General features: G+C 44.6%; 1 protein-coding gene across 6 annotated transcripts in view; it reads left to right on the forward strand.

Moving 5' to 3' along the window:
• Nucleotides 1-23,407, forward strand: part of aopep (aminopeptidase O (putative)) — a 114,618-nt gene that overhangs the window by 73,709 nt on the left and 17,502 nt on the right. For 4 of the 6 annotated variants that reach the window (XR_001323913.2, XM_014171051.2, XM_014171050.2 and 1 more), the window contains one exon: nucleotides 614-697. Coding sequence is in view for 4 of the 6 variants with exons in the window: in XM_014171051.2 (XP_014026526.2) it covers nucleotides 614-697 (84 nt within the window). In the remaining 2 variants the exon portion in view is untranslated. Of the gene's footprint in view, nucleotides 1-410; nucleotides 701-3,357; nucleotides 3,459-23,407 lie in introns of those variants that run through there. The other 2 variants (XR_006761892.1, XM_014171048.2) reach the window with 2 other exon arrangements.

A 23,407-nucleotide genomic window follows, 5' to 3' on the forward strand; every position in this document is an offset into this window, starting at 1 on the left:
TTGTTATGTTTTCGCAATTGCATTTTGAAATGTTATACAATCACGAGGGGTTACACGAGGGGGGAGTGTGAGAGACTTGCTCATTTCAGCAGCCAGCCCCAATGGAACGGGCGGGCACAGCGGCAGGGCAGACCGTTTTATTTCAGGAATCATGAGGTTAATGCACTTTACTGTTAAACAAAATCACGTTTTTTTTCTGCCCCAAAAATATGACGTTTTAATTCATGGTGACCAGGTGCAGCTCGAGGTAGAATGTGCAGCTCGCACAGCCAAGTTAAAGAGTCCCAAAATGCGGCTAAATGGTCGCAGTTTGGAGCCCTGCAATGAGTGTGTGTGTGTGTGTGAGACAGTGTAAGCAATGGAATGTGTGCCTAAAGTCTGTTTATACTGTAGTTACTTACTCGTATTAGATGTGTGCTCTTTTTGCCCTGACCTCTCTCTCTCTCTGTTTTTCTCTTTCCATCCCTCTCTGTCCTTCCCTCCCTCCCTCTCTCTCACTTTCCCTCTCTCCCTATCTCATTCTCTCCCTCCCCCTTGCCATCTCTCTTAATTTCTCCCTCTCTCCTTCTCTCCTCTCTCATCCCTTCCTCTCTCCCTCCCTCTCCCTGGGCAGGTAGCAAAATGGATTGGTCTCAGTCCGAGCGTTGGAAAAGGCAGAAAGCGGAAGAAAGCAGGACTGAAGGTGAACTTCAAAGAGGTACGAGCCCTCTTTGGCCGAGTGACGCTTTAAATAGACCTCTATCTCATGCGCTCATGGCCTCAGTGTGTCTTTCACTGACCTCCCAAGTGCTCTCTCTCTCTCGCTCTCCCTCTCTCTCTAGGCCTCCCTATGCCTTTCCTTCTCTCTCTAGTATGTTCAGAGCCGTGTTAAGGTGTAGAATTATGCAGCACTTCACTTCTCTGTGTCATTTCCACTGTGTCCCGGTGTATAGCATTAACACGTCATGTTCCAAACTGTGCCTCTCTCCGAGTGGGTTTGCAATTCGCACACACACACACACACACACACACACACACACACACACACACACACACACACACACACACACACACACACGCAAACACACACACGCAAACACACACACGCAAACACACACACGCACACACACACACACACACACACACACACACACACACACACACACACACACACACACACACACACACACACACACACACACCTGTATCACTAATGAGCAAGCACCAACCTACAGTATAAACCACAGAGGTCTAGGAAGCTTTTGCCTGTATAATACTGCCTGGGATAATGAACCTCCTGGCTTAGCTGCTACTGAGCGTTTTAACTGGAGGCTTTAGCATGTACTTATCACTCACAAAGGATTCGGTGGATACAATCATTTTGACAGGGAGTTTTTCGCAAACCATCCATGCATTAACAGTATCTGACCTGCAGTGAATGTTAGTGAAAAGTTTTTATGGCACCTGTTTCGTTCTTCAGTGTGGAATACATGTCGTTTTGAATATTAGAATCTGGGACCTTCTCATGTTAGATATTTCACGTTAACTGAACTTGAGTCAAACTCCGAAACCTGGCAAGAGTCTTGTTTCTGTGAAACAGCCTTCCACCCGTAACAGCCTGTGTAGCAGCTTACCCACCACCTCTTCTTGCAGGTTGGCATATTTATGGCCTCTGAGGGGGCATGCAGACACACACACACACACACATACACACACACACACACACACACACACACACACACACACACACACACACACACACACACACACACACACACACACACACAAAGGGGCAGCGAAAGGGCCTCTTCCTGTGGGAGGGAGAGTACGGAAATCAGACCCATGAAAGAATAGCCAATTACTGTCCGCTTGGCCACGCACAATAGCCTGGGAGAGAGGGAGGGAGGGGGGGTGGGGGGGCGTTCAGTGTTTGAAGTTACGCCATAAAAGCCATCCTGAAAGGAAACACGAGGTGACCCAATCCACCTCGGCCCACCCCACCTCTCACCACCTCCCTCCCTATGCCTCTCCCCTACTGCCCATCATCCCATCATCCCTCTCTCTCTCTCTTTGTTTCTGTGTACAGAGGGAGGGCCTGGATGGGCCAGGTGTATTTTATATTACTCCTTCAAACGCGCCTGCCGCATTCTCCCCCCTCCTCCCCCTCTCTTCCCCCATCTGCCTGTCACAGGTCTATAAATCACCAAGCAGACCGGCTATGAAAACCGACGAGGAGCGAGGGAGAGGGGGAGGAGGGGAAAGCTAGAAGAGAAAGCAGGAAGTGAAGAGCACAGGGGAAGAGAAGGGATGAAAGATGGGGGAGAGGGTGGACAAGAGCGAAGAGGGAGGTGAAGGGATAAAGAAGAGAGGAGAGGAGAAGACAGAGAGGAAAGAAGGGAGGAGAGAGGGTTGCAAAATTCCAGTAACTTTCCCCAAATTCCCAGATTTTCTAGAATTATTAGTTGGCAGATTCCCAAAATCAGGAGGGATAAGCAGGAAATCAGGAATCCTCCAACCAGGATTTCTGGGAAATCTGGGATTTTTGGGAAGTTACTAGAATCTTGCAACCGACAGAGAAGTACCTGGAGAGAGTAGAGTAAGAGTAGAACATAAGGAGAATAGATTTGACTATAAGAGAGAAGAGAAGAGATGACGACAAATATGAAAAAGGATGGGACAAGAGAATCGACAGAACAAGATGAGACGAGAAGAATGGAGAGAGGAAGAGAAGAGATGAGAAGAGATGCCGTTGACTGGATCCTAGTCCAGACTGGCCAAAGGCATCAGGCGTGAGACAGAGCCAGTGTAGCATTTAGCACTAATGACATCATAGATGATTAGAGGTCTAGAGACGCACACACACACACACACACACACACACACACACACACACACACACACACACACACACCCAGTCACAGTGTATAGAGAGTCAGACACCCCCCACAGAGAGAGGCCTGAGATCAGGGTCACTTTAATAGAGCCAGACTTTATTACCTCCTTCCCTTCATCGCTTTTATGTACCGTGTGTGTGTGTGTGTGTGTGTGTGTGTGTGTGTGTGTGTGTGTGTGTGTGTGTGTGTGTGTGTGTGTGTGTGTGTGTGTGTGTGTGTGTGTGTGTGTGTGTGTGTGTGTGTGTGCATGCATGTGTGTGTGTGTGTGTGTTTGTGTGTCTTTGTATGTGTTCGTGTGCACATGATTTTATGTATGTGGCTGTGGCTGTGCGCATTACATATACAGTATGTGTGTATGTATGTGGGTGTATCAAGGGTCTGCTAAAGGATATTAGTCATGCTCTTGTGGTAATGGGCCTCATTCTGCTCTCATTTTCATCTGTGGTCGGTGTAATGAGAGGGTCTCTCTGCCCCTGCTAATCAGCTCAGGAAACCCTGTAGGGGAAGGCAGTCTGGCACCGGCGGGCAACAGCTTCTTTGGCCGACATCCCAGTCACTAACCAGGTTTCCATCCAACCTTTTAATGTGAGTATAGATGGATAGATTATAATCACCAAGTCCTTGATTAGTGAAATCAGGTGTGTGAGAGTTGGGCTAGAACAAAACCCTTCATACCAAGAATTGGGCTGTTCTGTTTTGCTTGTCTGTGGTAAATCTTCTTGCTGTACACTGCTTGGGAATGTTCCAGAGACTGAGGGAAAATGGTGGAAATTAGTCTCCAACCAACACAATATCAACTCATTCACATCTAGGTGACGACCTGTCCTATATAACACACACCACCGTTTACAGATTGCCATAGCAGCAGGCGCTATGCATATCGGCCCCCTCCCACGGCTGCCTACTGAAGTCAAGTCAACAGTGAATGAATGTACCACTTCTTACATTTACATTTGAGTCATTTAGCAAACGCTCTTATCCAGAGCGACTTATAGGAGCTTAAATATATTTATTGCTTAAATATAGCATGGTGACCTCTATGTAAACTGTGACATCACCACAGTTGAGTTGAGTAAGACTAGACAGCGTTTCTTTGCAGTGGTCGTGACGTGTTTATAATGGGGCTGATATGTGTTAACACTAGGAGAGCCGAGAGAATCATGTTGACTCAAAACAAATGTACTGTTTTAAAGTCATGCCCTCCCCCGTCCTTGACTTTTACTAAATATGTCTATATAACACACTATCATTGTTAGAATCTTAATATCACAAACCAAATTTGTGTTATGAGTAGTTTTAAGAGGACATACATTCCCCCCCCCCCCCCACCCCTCATTCACCGCAAATCACTCACTGGCAGGCAGCCTACGTAACTGATGGCCCATCAAAATGGCAGAATGTGTAGAATTGCAGTAAATTTGCATTGAAACTGCACGATTGTCTCTAAGCCTCGTGACAAAATGTGTACAACAGTATTATAAAACTGTACATTTGTCTCTCTGCCCCATGGCAAAATGTGTTGAAATGCATGAAGTTAGCTGTTTTCCTGAATGTTTTTTTTGGGGTTGAGCCAAAAGACAAGTCTTTAAATGATGGGTGAGAATATTATCAATTGTTAAATTGCATATCAAGAATCTGATGAACAGCGCAGCTTGAAAGTGACAGAGGCAGGTAAACATTTTGATGTCTATATTCTATCAGAAAGATTCTTAAACTCTGAACTCTATTTCAAAATATAACTTTTTGGCAGAATTACCACGATTCCATGCGCTCCCAACGTGAACTCGCAACACTCAAAGCACAGTAATATATTTCAACTCAAAATATGCCATTCTGTTCTTTTGAAATGCATTTAAAATTAGTATTATTGCGATTGCAAATACTGTATGAAATGTATGCATTAGACTGTTAAAATGTTGACGTTCAAAAGATGTGTCATGGAATGGATGGCTTTCCCATAAAATTCTATTCAACATTTTACACAAATGACAACAAACATGTCACTCAAATCAGTACTTCCTAGTTCTATGTATCAAACATTATTTCAGTTATACTAAAACTAGGAAAATCTGGAGAGTCCCCTTCTGATTATAGACCCCCAATTGTGACAATAAAATAATAACAAAGCTTATAAGCAATACAATATCAAAAGTCTTCCCAGACTTGATACATATCAATCAAACAGGGTTTATTAAAAATAGACACTTACAAACAAATACAAGAACATGTTTCAGTTTAATACAATACGCAAAGAAACAAGACATAGATTGATCAATAATGGCCGTTGATGCCAAAAAGGCTTTTGACTGTCTTGAATGGCCTTCTCTATTCAAAACTTTGGAAGCTTTCAACTTTCCAGATAAAATAATACATTTAATAGAAATGTTATGTAACTGTTCTAAAGCAAAAATATAAACAAATAATACATTATCTGATAAAAATCACTTTAGAAAGGGGCACAAGACAGGGATGTTCCCTCACCCCACTCCTGTTTGCACTGGCAATTGCACCGCTTGCAGAAAGAATTAGACAGGACCCAAATATAACAGGTACCAGTATTGGTAAACATGAATATAAACTAAACTTATTTGAAAATGATCGCCTGATATACCTGACCAATACTGAAAACTCAATGCCCTCTTTGCTAAAAATGTTTTCAGAATACCAAAAAGTCTCAGGATATAAAATTAACGTGGATTCTTTCTTAAATAATGGCAATAGGAAAAAAGAAATATACAGTATCTACAGCAATCATTTATACCACAAAAATATTAAACACTTAGGATGCTTAATAAGTGACAACAAACAAAAAATATATAAAGATAACTTAAATCCATTACTCAACAATATGAAAGCAGATCTAAGTAACTGGAATAATCTTCCCATCTTACTGGTAGAATAAGCCTCTTTAGAATGGCATGGCAGCCAAAGTTTTTGTATTTCTTTTTGGTAATACCAATTACCCCACTGAGGACATTTAGGCAGCCTGTTTAGGCTGCATGTGCTCACTGCTCAATGATTGTCTATATTATAATTGTTTTTAATAACCTGCCCAGGGACTGCGGTTGAAAATTAGCCGGCTGGCTAAAACCGACACTTTTACTGAAATGTTGATTAATGTGCACTGTCCCTGTAAAAATAAAATAAATTCAAAGAGAAACTCAATCCAGAGACGGCACTCCTAGTGGCCGGGGACTTTAAATCCATTTAAAAAAAGCTTTAGACCACCTTTACAAAGCTCTCCCTCGCCCTCCATTTGGCAAATCTGACCATAATTTTATCCTCCCGATTCCTGCTTACAAGCAAAAACTAAAGCAGGAAGCACCAGTGACTTGCTCAATACGGATGTGGTGAGATGACGCAGATGCTAAGCTACAGGACTGTTTTGCTAGCACAGACTGTAATGTGTTCCAGGATTCTTCCGATGGTGTTGTGGAGTACACCACATCAGTCACTGGCTTCATCAATAAGTGCATCGATGACATCGTCCCCACAGTGACCGTATGTACATACCCCAACCAGAAGCCATGGATTACAGGCAACATCCACACTGAGCTAAAGGCTAGAGCTGCCACTTTCAAGGAGCAGGACTCTTTTAAGAAATCCTGCTATGCCCTTCCGACAAACCATCATACAGGCAAAGCGTCAATACAGGACTAAGATTGAATTGTACCTCACCGGCTTCGACGCTCGTCGGATGTGGCAGGGCTTGCAAACTATTACGGACTACAAAGGGAAGCACAGCTGCGAGCTGCCCAGTGACACGAGCCTACCAGATGCTCGCTTCGAGGCAAGCAACACAAAGCATGCATGAGAGCATCAGCTGTTCCGGACGACTGTGTGATCACGCTCTCTGTAGCCGATGTGAGTAAGACCTTTAAACAGGTCAACATTCACAAGGCCGCAGAGCCAGATGGATTATCAGGACGTGTACTCTGAGCATGCACTGACCAACTGGCAGGTGTCTTCACTGACATTTTCAACCTCTCCCTGACCGAGTCTGTAATACCAACCTGTTTCAAGCAGACCACCATAGTCCCTGTGCCCAAGAACACCAAGGTAACCTGTTTAAATGCCTACCGACCCGTAGCACTCACATCTGTAGCCATGAAGTGCTTTGAAAGGCTGGTCATGGCTCACATCAATACTATTATCCCAGAAACCCTAGACCCACTCCAATTTGCATACCACCCCAACAGATACACAGATGATGCAATCTCTATTGCACTACACACTGTTCTTTCCTACCTCGACAAAAGGAACACCTATGTGAGAGTGCTATTCATTGACTACAGCTCAGCGTTCAACACCACAGTGCCCTCAAAGCTCATCACTAAGGTAAGGACCCTGGGACTAAACACCTCCCTCTGAAACTGAATCCTGGACTTCCTGACGGGGTGCCCCCAGGTGGTAAGGGTAGGTAACAACACATCTGCCACGCTGATCCTGAACACGGGGGCCCGTTAGGGGTGCGCGCTCAGTCCTCTCCTGTACTCTCTGTTCACCCATAACTGCATGGCCAAGCACGACTCCAACACTATCATTAAGTTTGCCGACGACACAACAGTGGTAGGCCAGATCACCGACAACCGTGTGTGGTGCCAGGATAACAATCTCTCCCTCAACGTGATCAAGACAAAGGAGATGATTGTGGATTACAGGAAAAGGAGGACCGAGCACGCCCCCATTCTCATCGACGGGGCTGTAGTGGAGCAGGTTGAGAGCTTCAAGTTCCTTGGTGTCCTCTTCACCAACAAACTATCATGGTCCAAACACATCAAGACAGTCGTGAAGAGTGCACAACAACGCCTATTCCCCCTCAGGAGACTGAAAGGATTTGGCATGGGTCCTCAGATCCTCAAAAAGTTCTACAGCTGCACCATCGAGAGCATCACTGCCTGGTATGGCAACTGCTCGGCTTCCGACAGCAAATCATTACAGAGGGTAGTGCGTACGGCCCAGTACATCACTGGGGCCAAGCTTCCTGCCATCCAGGACCTCTATATAAGACAGTGTCCGAGGAAGGCCCTAAAAATTGCCAAAGACTCCAGCCACCCTAGTCATATACTGTTCTCTCTGCTTCCGCACGGCACGTGTTACCGGAGCGCAATGTCTAGGTCCAAAAGGCTTCTTAACAGCTTCTACCCCCAAGCCATAAGACTCCTGAACAGCTAATCAAATGGCTACCGGGACTATTTGCATTGTTAGGCCCTAAAGCTGCGTCTTAGGCTACTTACTAACAGCAGATACAAATAATGAAAGAAAACCTCAGTGTAGTGGCCTATAGATATGAATTGCACAATAATTATACCTTTATGGATTATTGGTACATTGTTTTCTCTTTATTCAACCCGCCCGCCACCCAACTGCCCTTCATCCCTTCATCCGCCCCGCAGATATAACCGCGGGGACTGCGGCTTATGAGTCAATGCGCGTCACTATTGTGTGTGTGCGCCATTAGTCTAACAGTGCTGTCTGGTTCTGATTTGTCTCAGCATCAGGCCGTGCAGAAGCCTACTAAAGAATGTGCGGTCTGCTGCTAGGGCCAGCTAGGACCCCTATCCTGGCTAGACTCCTCTGATGAAAGACAGTACGACGTCTGCTGGACCTGCAACACTACACACACACACACGAACAAACTAACAAACACACACAAGGCCTGTGGTTGTTGGGGAGATGACGTTTGTAGTTGCTACTATGGTGATGTTATTGGGTTGTGTTGTCAGGGACTGGTATATATTTACAGAGTTTGGTGGATATCAGTTAAAAGTCTATTGTGTGACTTGAACAATATAGCTCAGAAGTGCATCTTTTAATTGCATTACGGTACTAGGGTAGCTCTAACATCTATGTGCATGTCTGAAAGACGACAACCCAATCTATTACTGACACGTTGGCCCCTGCATTACCAGACACTGGGTTATCAGCCTGGTCTCCGATGGCGTGAGGTAAAGAATGACAGATTTACAACTCTAAAGTAATTCAATGGCGTGAATTATGCCCCAACCTGGTCTGAGGTTGGTAGACAGATCAGGGGTATGTCTACCCCTGTGATCCCATGTTGCGTGCCCGATCCATGTGCACCCAGTATTCCTCAGACCGTACCGTGACCCACCTGAACAGAGCATTCGAAGGGTTATGGTTAGGAGGGGTGGAGGGGAGGGGAGGGGACACCACCATGGAGTCATGTGCTTCCTATTATACACATACGCACGCACGCACGCACACGCACACACACACACACAACCACAGGAGAGTGGATTACTGCATTCCACAAAACACACCAGAGGGAAAGATTCCTCTCAGCTTAGATTAACGTGAGGTAGAGAGAGAGCGAGAGCAAGGGAGAGAGAGATAAAGAGAGAGAAATACAAAGAAAGAGAGAATAAAACATCTCCTTCCATTGCAAGTGCGGTGAAATATACCCTTATCAAACATATTAGCAGTATGCACAAAGCTGTAGATAACAGAAGTCTCTCTCTCCTCTCCTCTTAGTTGACTCTTTCCATTGCAGCAGTGGCCCGGACAATGGTCCATTGACTAGAGGATACTGTTGCATGGGAAGCCGAGGGCCGAGAGGCTTCCCTAATGTTAGAACAACGTCCGTTTCACTCATCTCTCATATATAACACACTTCACCCCAATAAGAATCTGTTGATTTAGCATTACACGTTTGGCTAGGAATCTCTTGAGCGTGTGTGTGCCTCAATGGGACACTTGTGTCAGGCCTGGCCTTATAAACCGTAAATCAATCCGATGCTGATTTCTTGAGTCAGTTTACTCACACACACACACACACACACACACACACACACACACACACACACACACACACACACACACACACACACACACACACACACACACACACACACACACACACACACACACACACACACACACACTAAACTGTAAAGAAGCCGGTTTTATTTGAACTGCGTAGACGTATGCTTTATGTACGTTGGTAATTGGTACAGCACCTTCCTCTTTATCACACTCCAGAGTCTGGCCTTTAAAAAGTAGGGCCTATCATTAATGGAATGTTATTTGCAGGAACGTAAAAGGGATGTGTGCAAAAGGCATAATATGTATCACTGTATGCCGAAATTAAAGGTCCAGTGTTTTATAGTACGGACAGACTGTCAGAGAGAGTGAGATTGAAAGAAAGTATGGATCTAGACAGAGAGTTGAAAGATCCAGAGAGAGAAAGAGACGGAAAGATAGAACGAAAGATAGAGGTAGCTACCTGCCTGTGATGTATTTGTCTCATTTATCACTCAGCAGTAGGTCTGGTTTTGGGGGCGCATTTGAAGCTCACTACCTGTCTCATCACTCCACAGGAGACGTGTGTGTGTGTGTGTGTGTGTGTGTGTGTGTGTGTGTGTGTGTGTGTGTGTGTGTGTGTGTGTGTGTGTGTGTGTGTGTGTGTGTGTGTGTGTGTGTGTGTGTGTGTGTGTGAGACTCCCTGTAGTGATGTGTGCCCATCCTGACATGTCATTTAACGTCTGGCAGTCGCTCAGTATAATGCCACTTTGTGCTTTATGACTCTCCCAGGAATACACACACACAATGGTGAAACATTTCACTAAAATGCAGCTGTGTTAGTCTTTCTATCAAGCACGGAAAAGATATCAGAGGGAAACGGAGGTAAACACACAAACCCACACATACACTGAGGTAACATCTGTGTCTATTCAACAGCTCACTCAGAAGAGTTCACATTGGATTTATACCAAACACCAATTGACACATAGTTAATTGTATAGGACAGAGAGTGGTTGGGTAAATGACATTGTGTGTTTTGAGTCATGCTCCCTGTAAAGCAGTCAGTCTTCTGTGGGAATCTGAATCAATACTTTCACATAAAACCTAAAGGGGTGATTCAGGCATCACCACATTCATAGGCTTTCATGGGGTACCGTGTGTAGTGTGTGTGTGTGTGTGTGTGTGTGTGTGTGTGTGTGTGTGTGTGTGTGTGTGTGTGTGTGTGTGTGTGTGTGTGTGTGTGTGTGTGTGTGTGTGTGTGTGTGTGTGTGTGTGTGTGTGTGTGTGTGACTGGGGTGGACTGAGTGCTAAAACATGTCTGTGCTGGTAATGATTGAGAAGCTCACAGGACCCTCAGACTGCCCTGACGTAATTAGCCCCCTCAACCCTCTCACACACACACATAAACACACACACACACACACACACACCACACACCAGGGTAGGGCTTAATTCAGAATTTAGTTTAGAATTCTTGAATTGAAGTAGTAAACAGGATACAGAATTGCAATTTGAATTAAAGGAAATGCAATGGAATTAAGTGAAATTAAATGAAATTCAAACGCCTTCTATTCTATACAAATATCAGTTTTGTACATAAAACATCAAAAATGACATTAAATACATGCATATCAAATATTGTTGAAACAATAGATTTTCAGGATACACTGTTAACGTTAATGATTACACTTTAGTCATTTAGCAGACAGCTTTATCCAGAGTGACTTACAGGAGCAATTAGGGTTAAGTGCTTTGCTGAAGGGCACATTGATAGATTTTTCACCTAGTTGGCACGTGGATTTGAACCAGACTTTTCGGTTACTGGCCCGACACTCTTAACCTCAAGGTTTCCTGCTGCCCCAAGGAAAACAAAACCTGTATGCGAATATTCTAAGTTATTATATTTCATTAATCACTTGAATTTTGTTCAATATGGGGAAAATAATACATTTCCCAGAATGCATTAGTTTAACCCTCAGGTGAACCCTGAGCCATTCAAAAATAAAGCCAAACAAATTAAATGGTTGATGGAAATATAATTGGCTATTCTAAGCATTCTATTCTAAGGTCAAAAGAGTATATGAACATTGTTTCAAGAGAAAATTGATATATATTATTTGGAATGTAGAAGTGTGATCTGTCAGATTCAATGAAATTCATGTTCTATGACTGAGTGGAATTTATTTGAATTGCACTGAATTAAATTCTACTTCCTGTGGTGTGTGGCCAATTTAATTCTAATTTCGATGGGAGTCTTTTCCAAAATTCAGAATTGAGCCCAACCCTGATAAACTTAAGTGATAATGCCAGAGAAGCCGGTGTTTGGAGGATATATTTGCATAGGTGTGTTCGTCTCGAGCCGGGCAAACCATGCCAATATATCCTCCAAACACTGGCTTCAAGGACATGATCACTTTTATACAACGGGTTACCAACATATTCAAACAATGATTGACATATTTTCATTAAAAAAATATTATTTGGATGAGTTTATTCATACTATTTCATCCTTCCACAAGATATAGTCCCGACACATATCTAGGGTTGCTACCCAAGCCGGCTGGTCGTTCGTTCTATTGGTTCGGTTGCCAGAGACGCGACCCAGTCGTTAAGTCTTTTTGTTCTGTATCTATGGACGTGACCCAGTCGTTAAGTCTTTTTGTTCTGTATCTATGGACACGACCCAGTCGTTCGTTCTAAATGTTCCATTGCCATACTGGCTGGCAACGTTCTTATCCCTTGTTGGTAGCTAGCCAACTGTGGCTAACTTACAGTCACGTCAAACAGTGCAGCCAGAATAACAACAGTAGCTGCATTTGTTTAAGCTGTTTTCTAGCGACATTTCTTTGGATGCATAACAATGAGCTAATGAGGCATGATTTCTCCTGGCATAGAAAATGTGCTCTCTCGTTAGGATACTGTTGTTCAGAGGAGCTAGCCAACAACACAGCTAACACAATAACTTTAAACTGAAGCTGGAAAGACTGCAAACTAGCTGCACTTCGTTTCGTTTGGCCTTTTTTCAAGGACATTTCTTTGTATATATCCATAAAAATGATGCCAGCTGATTCATGATTTCGACTGGCTGAGAAACGCTGCCTGCCTGTCTGTCTCGTCCCGACTCCCGACCCCGACACGTTCATTACTATGGGTCAGCTGGAGATCGAATTTGAATATTGAAACAATGTTGCAAATGTCGGAAAGACAGACAGTGGGGTTTATACAAATCTCTGCTGTTGAAAATGAGATGTTTGTTTAAACAAATTGCTTTCTATAGTGGAGATCAAGTTTATAACTTCCCTGCCTGGGCTGATGAGACAGTGGATTGCGCAGTCAGATGGAACAGAGTAAATATGCATTTTAAGGTCATAGCTTTAGCCGGTGGTAACTTGTGGAATAGACACCGGCTGGAATGCGGTTTTAACCAATCCGCATCCAGGATTGGACCCACCCGTTGTATAAACATACATACACACGCACACACACAGACAGAGTAATGAGAGCTTTATGTTACTGGGTTCATAGACGCCAGGGATTATGCTTCCCGCACATTAATCCAATAACTACATGTCTTTGAGATCTGAGTGTGTGTATCTGTGTGCGCATGTGCTGGCACTCAGGCAGTCTAACTCAGGCAGTCTAACTCAGGCAGTCTAACTCAGGCAGTCTAACTCAGGCAGTCTAACTCAACAGTCTAACTCAGACAGTCTAACTCAGGGAACTTTGATGGAGGTGGAGGCCACAAAATCTGAACTCATCATGGGGGACTGCAATGGTTCGCGGGTCTGCGTACCCACATCCATATGCACACATGCAGTCAGAGCCGGCCCTAGCCTTTTGGGGGCCCTAAGCTAAATGTAAAGTTTTACAGTTAATTCTACATATTTTGCCATGGGGCAGAGATAAAATGTAGCAATTTTATAACAAACTTCATGCAATTCTACTGCTTTTTGTCATAGGGTAGAGTGAAATGTTTGCAGTTTTGAATATGATATCTGAGTGAGAGTGACTACGAAAATCAATGGGGGCCCCCCGGTCGGTAATTCAACCATGATTACTACAAGTTTAGATAGCTGTACGCAAGACTAACTTACAATCTAAAATGTTTTTGCTGACATGAGCTATTGAGTGACTCTCTGTGACTTACATAATACGAGATAAACTGTTGATGCACAAGCACATTTTGAAATTGTGCCTTGTGAATTCTACTATTCGGGTGTGGGATGAGCGTAAGTCGCAAGCTCTGACTCTCCGAGGGTCACGTGTTCAATCCCACTGCTTTTTTCCCCTCTATCCCAAACCTTAACCCTTAACTTAACATTTAGAATGAATGCCTAAACTTAACTGTCAAGTTATTTCTGTTGTAACCCTATCCCAAAACTTAACCGTCAAAATTTCACATTTGGAGAAACTTCAAAATGTAACGTTTGGAGAAACAGTGAACAAACGTCGGAATCTGAAGTCAAATAGGTAAAACTGTGAGATCTTGTTGCTATATCAGGGCCCATATGGTTCTGGTCAAAAGTAGTGCACTATAAAGGGTATACAGCGCGGTTTGGGACACAGTCCAGATTGATACATACCACACACAGAGATCAAACATGGACACCCCATTTCCCAGCTTCCTCTGTGGTCAGGTGCTCTCTAGTCAAAGACAGGCTGGAAAACTGGAAGCAAACCAAACACGCACACACAGACACGCACGTTCCAAACCACGACCCATTATGCCAGACATGTCATAGAATCCAAGTCTGAATTGAACGCACGTCTGTGCTTTTTCCGTCAGAATATCATGTGTTATTTTCCTCTGGTAAATTGGCTGTGGTTGTATGCATGATGATGTTACGCTATGAGAAGCTTCTGTCTGTGTGGATCACTTCTCTGATGGATATAGGAGAATAGAGAAAATGGCATCTTCATCCTAATTGAATTGAGCTGATGATGATGTATCAGAGTCCAGTTCTACCTGGTCTTCTCTCTGTGACTCAGCACGGAGGCGTCATGCCCATAGGGGGCACAGGGGAACGTGCCCCCCTCAGATTTTTGTTTCTCTGTAATACTACTTGCCACCTAGCAATTTTATGAAGTTGGCTTTTAGCTACTCCAGATAGGTTTTTAATCTCCTAACCTCATAACTAGCTACCAAGAAGCCATTTCAGGCTATCAATCAAGTTAAAGTAGTTAGCTTGGCTAAGTAGTTAGCTTGGCTAACTATTTTAGCTAGCATGCCTGCTGGCAAGGTTGGTAGACTTTAGAAAAAGCAAGCCATAACTAAATGTACTGAATAAGACTCACATTCCTTTCAATCTTTTACCCAGATTTTAGCTAAGATGCATAAAAGCATATTTAGTTTCTTTAAAAAAAGACCCACCCATCAGGACAGCTCAAGAGGTATGCTTAGATATTCAGAAAAATATACATATTTTTGAATTAAGCATAATGATTATGGCTCTCGATTGCAGGAAAAGCTGTTTCAGGTGTTTGAAAAATGCTAAATTCTCCATCTTCCAGACTGTATGGCCCTAGCCACCCCTCTGGATCACCCCCTAGCCAGCCTCACGTACCAATTAGACTGGGCTCACACTTCCTGGTTATAATGACCAATTATTGAAGACGATCTCATCCTAGTTTTTTTGTCATTGATGACATGTCATGTAGTGATGGCAGGTTTGGAGTAGAATTGTGGAGAGGGGGGTTTTAACCGCAGTCAGTACGATCAACAGGGTAGTTTGACAAGCTATACTTTCAGTCTGTAGTGCTGTATGAATTGTGAACTGACAGACTTGTCCTCTCGATGTCCTCTGCTCCTGTCTCCTAGTCGTGTGTGTGTGTGTTTAGAGAATGTCTCTCAGTGGCGCGTGACTTCCTTGATGTGAGCAGATATCTGGGCTTAGTCTATCTGATATACCTTTGTCTGCCTTTCTCTCTCACTCTCACACACAAAACACATACCTCCGTCAGCTCAGACACATGAGTCCATCCGCCAGGGTTCAAACAGGAGGCACACACACCACATGCACACACGCAAGCATTTCTCTCCCTCTTTCTTACTCTGTCTTTCTCTCGCTTACGCTCTCTCTCTTTCTCTCTCTCGGTCTCTGCCTTTCTTTCAATAGGCACAGATCATATCGCTACACAGTAGGGGCCGTATCAGTGTATGTGTCTTTCACCCCTATTGTTCTAAACATGTGGCTAACCTCCAGCTTCTTAGCTCAATGAATTCCCTTTTCAATTTACAAATGGACTTAGTTTCCAGGCCTTTGTGTGTTATTGAAACACAACCCTCATAACGACAAGGTCAAATTACCTCCAGATAACATGCCAATTTTATGTTGAGTGACCAAGTTAACTTTGTGTGTTTTGTGTGCGTGGGAGCCTGCCTGTCTGTATGCGTGTGTGTGTGTGTGTGTGTGTGTGTGTGTGTGTGTGTGTGTGTGTGTGTGTGTGTGTGTGTGTGTGTGTGTGTGTGTGTGTGTGTGTGTGTGTGTGTGTGTGTGTGTGTGTGTGTGTGTGTGTGTGTGTGTGTGTGTGTGTGTGTGTGTGTGTGACTTTTTTAACCAGGAACCGTTTGTAGCCAAGATAATATTTAGTCACCCTCCACAGCCATAGTATCCTTCTGCTGGGCGGTCACTGTATAGACACCACACTTCCATGGGTCTATCATGCAGCCAAGATTCAGCCAGTACAAATGGCTGGAGGAAATTAAACCTTGAAGCTTTGTTATTATTATCCTATATAGCTCACACGTTCCATACATTGAGTGTGTGTGTATGTTTGTGGGTACCTGTGGGTAGGTGCTTCCTGAGCCTCTTTCCGGCACAAGGTCGTGCGTAGCTCTGAGTACTCTCCTCTCTTCCTCCCCTCCTTCTCTTGTCTTCCTCATCCTTCTCTTTGTCTAAGCTAACCTCCAGATGTTTGTATTTGTCACCACTGGGCCCATTCTCCTCTCTCTCTCTCTCTCTCTCTCTCTCTCTCTCTCTCTCTCTCTCTCTCTCTCTCTCTCTCTCTCTCTCTCTCTCTCTCTCTCTCTCTCTCTCTCTCTCTCTCTCTCTCTCTCTCTCACACGCACACAGCAGCTCTTTTGTTCCGGTCCACGTCAAAGGCATCTCTGTAGGCTTGCGTGAATACGTGCGTGTATTTTGAAGACCGACCGGTTTGTTTCTCCACTGGGAAGAGAGGAGGAGAGAGGGAGGAGAGAGGGAGGAAAGGAGGAGAGGGAGCCTTTCACAGCGGAGACGTTAAGCAGATTGTGACTTGTGGCGAGGCACTGAGTGGGAGAAATTAATGAAACTTCCACAGGTTTGCGCGCGCGTGTGTCTGTGACTGTGTGTGTGTTTGTGGATGTGAGGTTTGAATAGGGTTTGTGAGAAGGACAATCGTGAAATTGCCCTGAAGCTGAAAACTGAAACATAAGTAGGCTAATGGCAGTAGCCTTTGAAAGGCTTTGCTTGCAGTTAAAGTTACAAGTCTGAACATTAAAACTGGTGCAGACACACTTCAGAAGCTAGTGTTCACATATGTGTGTTTTCGTATGTGTGTGTGTGTGTGTGTGTGTGTATGTGTGTGTGTGTTCTCAGCTGCAGTGTGTTATACAGGGTTGGCCGCAGTAGCTCTTCTCCAATCGGGCAGTGGGCCTAGGAGGCTCTAGCCAATCACAGAGCAGCGTTAGGTCACAGGGGGTTGAGAGGTGAGAATGGGTGGGGCTCTGGGGGTACCTCCCGGAACAGTTGTGTGGGGACCTGGTCCTGAGGCCACTCCAGGGGAGAACGACTGCCCCCCTCTGATTGAAGCCACGGGAGTTCAAGGCCGACAGAGGTACTGCAGGCATTGTTTGCAGAAAACAGGATCCCCAATTATCGAGAATGGAAAAATGACAATCTTCTTGGTCAATCTTCGTGTAAATAAGTTAAAAAAAAATGTAAAGACAATCATGGTACCAACAATTTCTTCTAATACATCAGATGTATGTCCTTGAACCAATTATTAAAACATCGCATACATGTAGAGTTATGAGGATCATTTAGTTGCTAATGGAAGCCTACAGTACCCCGGTCGGCATTCAAATTGAGTTAAGGATCCACATGCTTCGGTTCGTCTGGCGCCTACCCGAACTCGGCTAGGTAACGAGTGTGTTCGCATACTCCCTTAAAAGACCTTCGCTTGAAAAACGAGAAAAAAGCGGCAATAGTACTGTTTGTCCATTTTGAGACGCTGTAGCCAGTATACACTTCCTTAAAATAGAACAAATTCATTTTAATATACCAACAACAAAAAAATGTCACAAAATGTTGTCATAATATATGCACGAACTGCTCAAACTGTTTCGAATGGGAAGCATGCAGACGCATTTACTAAATAGTTTTAGTTCCTCGGTGTACACATCACAGACAAACTGAAATGGTCCACCCACACAGACAGTGTGGTGAAGAAGGCGCAACAGCGCCCCTACAACCTCAGGAGGCTGAAGAAATTTGGCTTGTCACCCAAAACCCTGACAAACTTTTACAGGTGCACAATCGAGAGCATCCTGTCGGGCTGTAACACAGCCTGGTACGGCAACTGCACCGCCCTCAACCGCAAGGCTCTCCAGAGGGTAGTGCAGTCTGCACTATGTATCACCGGGGGCAAGCTACCTGCCCTCCATGACACCTACACCACCCGATGTCACAGGAAGGCCAAATACATCATCAAGGACAACAACCACCCGAGCCACTGCCTGTTCACCCTGCTATCATCCAGAAGGCGAGGTCAGTACAGGTGCATCAAAGCTGGGACAGAGAGAGTCAAAAACAGCTTCTATCTCAAGGCCATCAGACTGCTAAACAGCAATCACTAGCACAGAGAGTCTGCTGCCTACATTGAGACCCAATCATTGGCCACTTTAATAAATGGATCACTGGTTACTTTAAACAATGCCACTTTAAATAATGCCACTTTAATAATGTTTACATATCTTACATTACTCATATCACATGTATATACTGTATTTTATATCTTCTATTGCACCTTTCCTATGCCGCTTGGCCATTGCTTATCCATATACTTATATGTACATATTCTCATTCACCCCTTTAGATTTGTGTGTATTAGGTAGTTGTTGGGAAATTGTTAGATTACTTGTTAGATATTACTGCACTGTCGGAACTAGAAGCACAAGCATTTCGCTACACTCGCAATAACATCCGCTAACCATGTGTATGTGACCAATAAATGTTTTTTGATTTTGATTTTGAATAAGAGGATGCAGACTGCAACGTCACTTCCTGGAGTAGCTGTGGTCCCGTGTGGCTCAGTTGGTAGAGCATGGTGTTTGCAACGCCAGGGTTGTGGGTTTGATTCCCACGGGTGACCAGTACGGAGAGAAAAAATGTATGAAATGTATGCATTCACTATTGTAAGACGCTCTGGATAAGAGTGTCTGTTAAATGACGTAAATGTAGCTCAAACGGCGCATGTTATGTCTCCATGAGACACCATCTTAACCGACTTCATTTGGTTTCGAAGCGCTGTAGAGGCTTCACATAAGAATGATGGTGTGACCTGGTCAATGGCTTTGTCCATTCATATATATCATCATTGGGTCACACTGATCGCATGAAACACATTTGATACACACACACATGGTGGTGTGATGCTGTGGGCTGATGTCTATTTTATTTATTTATTTTTATTTAACCTTTATTTAAAAAAAAAAAAATATATATATATATATATATAAATATATAAATATAGGACAAAACACACATCACGACAAGAGAGACAACACTACATAAAGAGAGACCTAAGACGACAACATTGCATGGCTGCAACACATGACAACACAGCATGGTAGCAACACAACATGGTAGCAGCACAAAACATGGTACAAACATTATTGGGCACAGACAACAGCACAAAGGGCAAGAAGGTAGAGACAACAATACATCACGCGAAGCAGCCACAACTGTCAGTAAGAGTGTCCATGATTGAGTCATTGAATGAAGAGATTGAGATAAAACTGTCCAGTTTGAGTGTTTGTTGCAGCTCGTTCCAGTCGCTAGCTGCAGCGAACGGAAAAGAGGAGCGACCCAGGGATGTGTGTGCTTTGGGGACCTTTAACAGAATGTGACTGGCAGAACAGGTGTTGTATGTGGAGGATGAGGGCTGCAGTAGATATCTCAGATAGGGGGGACTGAGGCCTAAGAGGGTTTTATAAATAAGCATCAACCAGTGGGTCTTGCGACGGGTATACAGAGATGACCAGTGTACAGAGGACTATTGAGTGCAGTGATGTGTCCTATAAGGAGCATTGGTGGCAAATGGTAAAGAACATCTAGCTGCTCGAGAGCACCCTTACCTGCCGATCTATAAATTACGTCTCCGTAATCTAGCATGGGTAGGATGGTCATCTGAATCAGGGTTAGTTTGGCAGCTGGGGTGAAAGAGGAGCGATTCCGATATGTCTATGGAGTGGATTGACAGTGTATAGTACGTGTAGTGAATGTCCCATAGTGATAGCAGGAGTCTCTTTGCTAGGCCCTTCTTGTCTGTCCCTCCCTGCTAGATATAGCAGCAGCATTGTCTGCGGATGAGACAGTTTGTATGCGCTTCTCACAATCAGGCTTAGCATACACTGTAAGCTGTGTTGGGGGGTTTATCCTTCTAATCAAGATAAAATGTCAGAGACACACACACACACACACACACACACACACACACACACACACACACACCACATTTAAGCATCTCAATCCCAGAGCATGTTATGATTGTGATAAAAGCAGAACATCCTGGAGGAGAAGAGAAGAGGGGAACAGAGAGTGATATAACAAACATGAGGGGCATCACTCTAAGGCATCCGCTATCTCTGAGGTGACCCAGCTGTGATGTCATCAGCACAGATCGGTATCAGCACAGAGAGTCGACTCTGATTCCCGGGCTGAAAGCCCAACAGAGAAACACGTGACTCGCTGAGGAGAACCTTTCCCTCTTGTTGTTCACTGTTGCCCAAACATTCAATGAGTTGTATGAATGTGCGAACACACACACACACACACACACACACACACACACACACACACACACACACACACACACACACACACACACACACACACACACACACACACAAACACAGTGTGAGGCATCCTGCTTACATGTGATCTATAATTCAATAAAGTCACCTCCCCCTATGTGGGAGGAAATCTTGCTGAGAGGGGCCAGATAAATGAGAGGGTGGCGAGGGAAGGAGGAGGGGAGGGATGGAGGTCGGAGGGGTAGTCAAAGAGATTGACTAACATTAAAGCTAGAAATGGGGAAAGGGAAAAATGGAGAGAGAGTGTAACTCTAGTACCTGAGGCGGGGGGAGGGGGGCTGAGGCGTTTAGCCGCTGGTGCCAGAGAGCTTTTACGAGCCTGCGGTCAGACAGAAATAAAATTCAATGGAGCGACTGAATGGTCTGTCACACACAAACACACACAAATGCGCCCGCGCACACACACACACACACACGCACACACACGCACGCGCGGTTGAATGGCCTCTGAGAAATCACTGTTGGGTTTTAGAATGTCACAGTGATTCCACGTCTCCATCACCCATAATGCAGTGTGACTGAACTAGCATTCTGAGACCCACACACTCAAATCGCTGGAAAGGAGGGAGGGATGCGGACAGCAGGGGAGAGACACACAGCTCATTGAAAGGCTCATTGTGACTTTAGTAGCTATACGTATATTTCGGGAGATGTTGGTAGCAGTAACGTTGATAACAACCACATGAGGAAACAGCGGTACTATGTGCATGCCACGATAGCAGTGATTCTCTCTCTCTCAACGAGCTATTAGAGAAGAGGTGTTTTAAGGGGGAGAAAAAGATTGAGAGAGGGGTGGAGAGGTAGAGAGAAAAGGTCAAAGATAAAGAAGCTCTCGGTGTCCCTCACACACACACACACACACACACACACACACACACAGGTTGCTTAGTGTGGTATCCAGGTGTCGTTGCCATGGAAGTTATGAACGATCACAGGATTCTGTCTGTCTCTCTGTCCGTCCGTCCGTCTCTCTGAGATAGCAGGAAGGTTCCCAGAGTGTCATTACACTGAGCTACTGTCCTATCACTGGACATGTTTCAGTTGGTGAAGCATGGCGTTTGCAACGCAAGGTTGTGGGTTCCATTCCCGGTGCCACCCACACGTGAAAATGTATGCACGCACGACTGTAAGTCGCTTTGGATAAAACTGTCTGCTAAATGTCATACTATTATTACTATCTTATGTTAGTGTGGTTATTGCTATGGGCGCTCCCATCTGACGTAGGGAGACATGTCTTCTTATATGGGGGTATTCAATGTGCCACTGTGTGTGAACACGCCAGTCTGTATGTTTGAGATCAGTGGATATTAAATCCCGTTTCACTGACCTCCAAAACAGCAAGAATGATAATGATGATGGTTCTCCTAGTCCAGACCAGGTGTTTTGAGGCTGATGAGGCAGAAACACACCATTAGACAAGGCTGGGGGGGACGGAGACATAAGCATGAAAATATGGGGGAGACAACAGAGGGTTTAAACCAAGCCTCTCTTAAATGGCCATTGCTCCTCATGCACTCTGAGTAGTGTTTGTAAGTGTTCGTTCGTCTGTGTATTTCTGAGTAGGAGTTGTGGAGGGTTCTGAGGCTTTGATAGATTGAATGGAAGGATGGATGTGGAGGAGTATGAAACAGACAAGCAGACAAGCAGTATGAAACAGCAAGCAACACATTACCTCACTAAGTGGCGCTGTGTGTGTGTGTGTGTGTGTGTGTGTGTGTGTGTGTGTGTGTGTGTGTGTGTGTGTGTGTGTGTGTGTGTGTGTGTGTGTGTGTGTGTGTGTGTGTGTGCGCGTGTGTGTGTGCACGCCTGTGTGTTACCGGGAGGGGAAAAGGTGATCTCCCTGCCTGGGAACTCCCTACCCTTGGAGAGGGCGCCAAGGGTGGCACCACACACACACACACACACACACACACACACTGTTTGATCTCATGATCGGGTCAGGGCTGAGACTAACAATAGCCCCAATAGTCCGGTGTTGAGAGCATTTTTCCACTAGAGTGGGTAACCTATCCCCTATCCCCTACACACAAAGCTCACGTGAACCTCTCACACAGATTGTGTGTGTGAGAGAGAGAAAGAGAGAAAGAGAGAGAGAGAGAGAGAGAAAAAGAAGAAAAGACTGAAATTAGGGGTTTTATGACTGGATCATGCCTCTCAGAGACCCTTCAAGATGGAGGGGCCTAACGGTCAGCTCTCACAAAATGGAGGAGTATTGAGGTGTGGAGAGCAGGACAGATAGAGGTACAGTGAGAGAGAGAGAGAGAGAGAGAGAGAGAGAGAGAGAGAGAGATCTATGTGCAGAGTATCCACATTAATTTACTGTCAGTGTATAGGCTGTAGTTGTTTGACTTCAGGCTTTGAATGGGATTCTCTCAGACCAACCAATGGTCAAATAGTCCCTGTGTTTGAAATGGAGAGCTTTCTGGTAGGGAAAAGTTCTCCTGGTATTTCCTTACCAAACGTTTGTTGTGGATAAGAAAGATTGACAAAGGGAGGAATGCAAAAGAGAGGCAAAAAAAGAGAATACATTTAATGTAGAAAAGTTGCGTATCTAGGTGTGTGTGTGTGTGTGTGTGTGTGTGTGTGTGTGTGTGTGTGTGTGTGTGTGTGTGTGTGTGTGTGTGCCGCGTGCGTGCATGGGTGCGTGTGTGGGGAGAGAGCCAGTTCCAGATCATAATGTGATAATGGGGTAAGA

Source organism: Salmo salar, chromosome ssa24 (assembly GCF_905237065.1).
Source record: "Salmo salar chromosome ssa24, Ssal_v3.1, whole genome shotgun sequence".
Classification (NCBI taxonomy): Eukaryota; Metazoa; Chordata; class Actinopteri; order Salmoniformes; family Salmonidae; genus Salmo; species Salmo salar.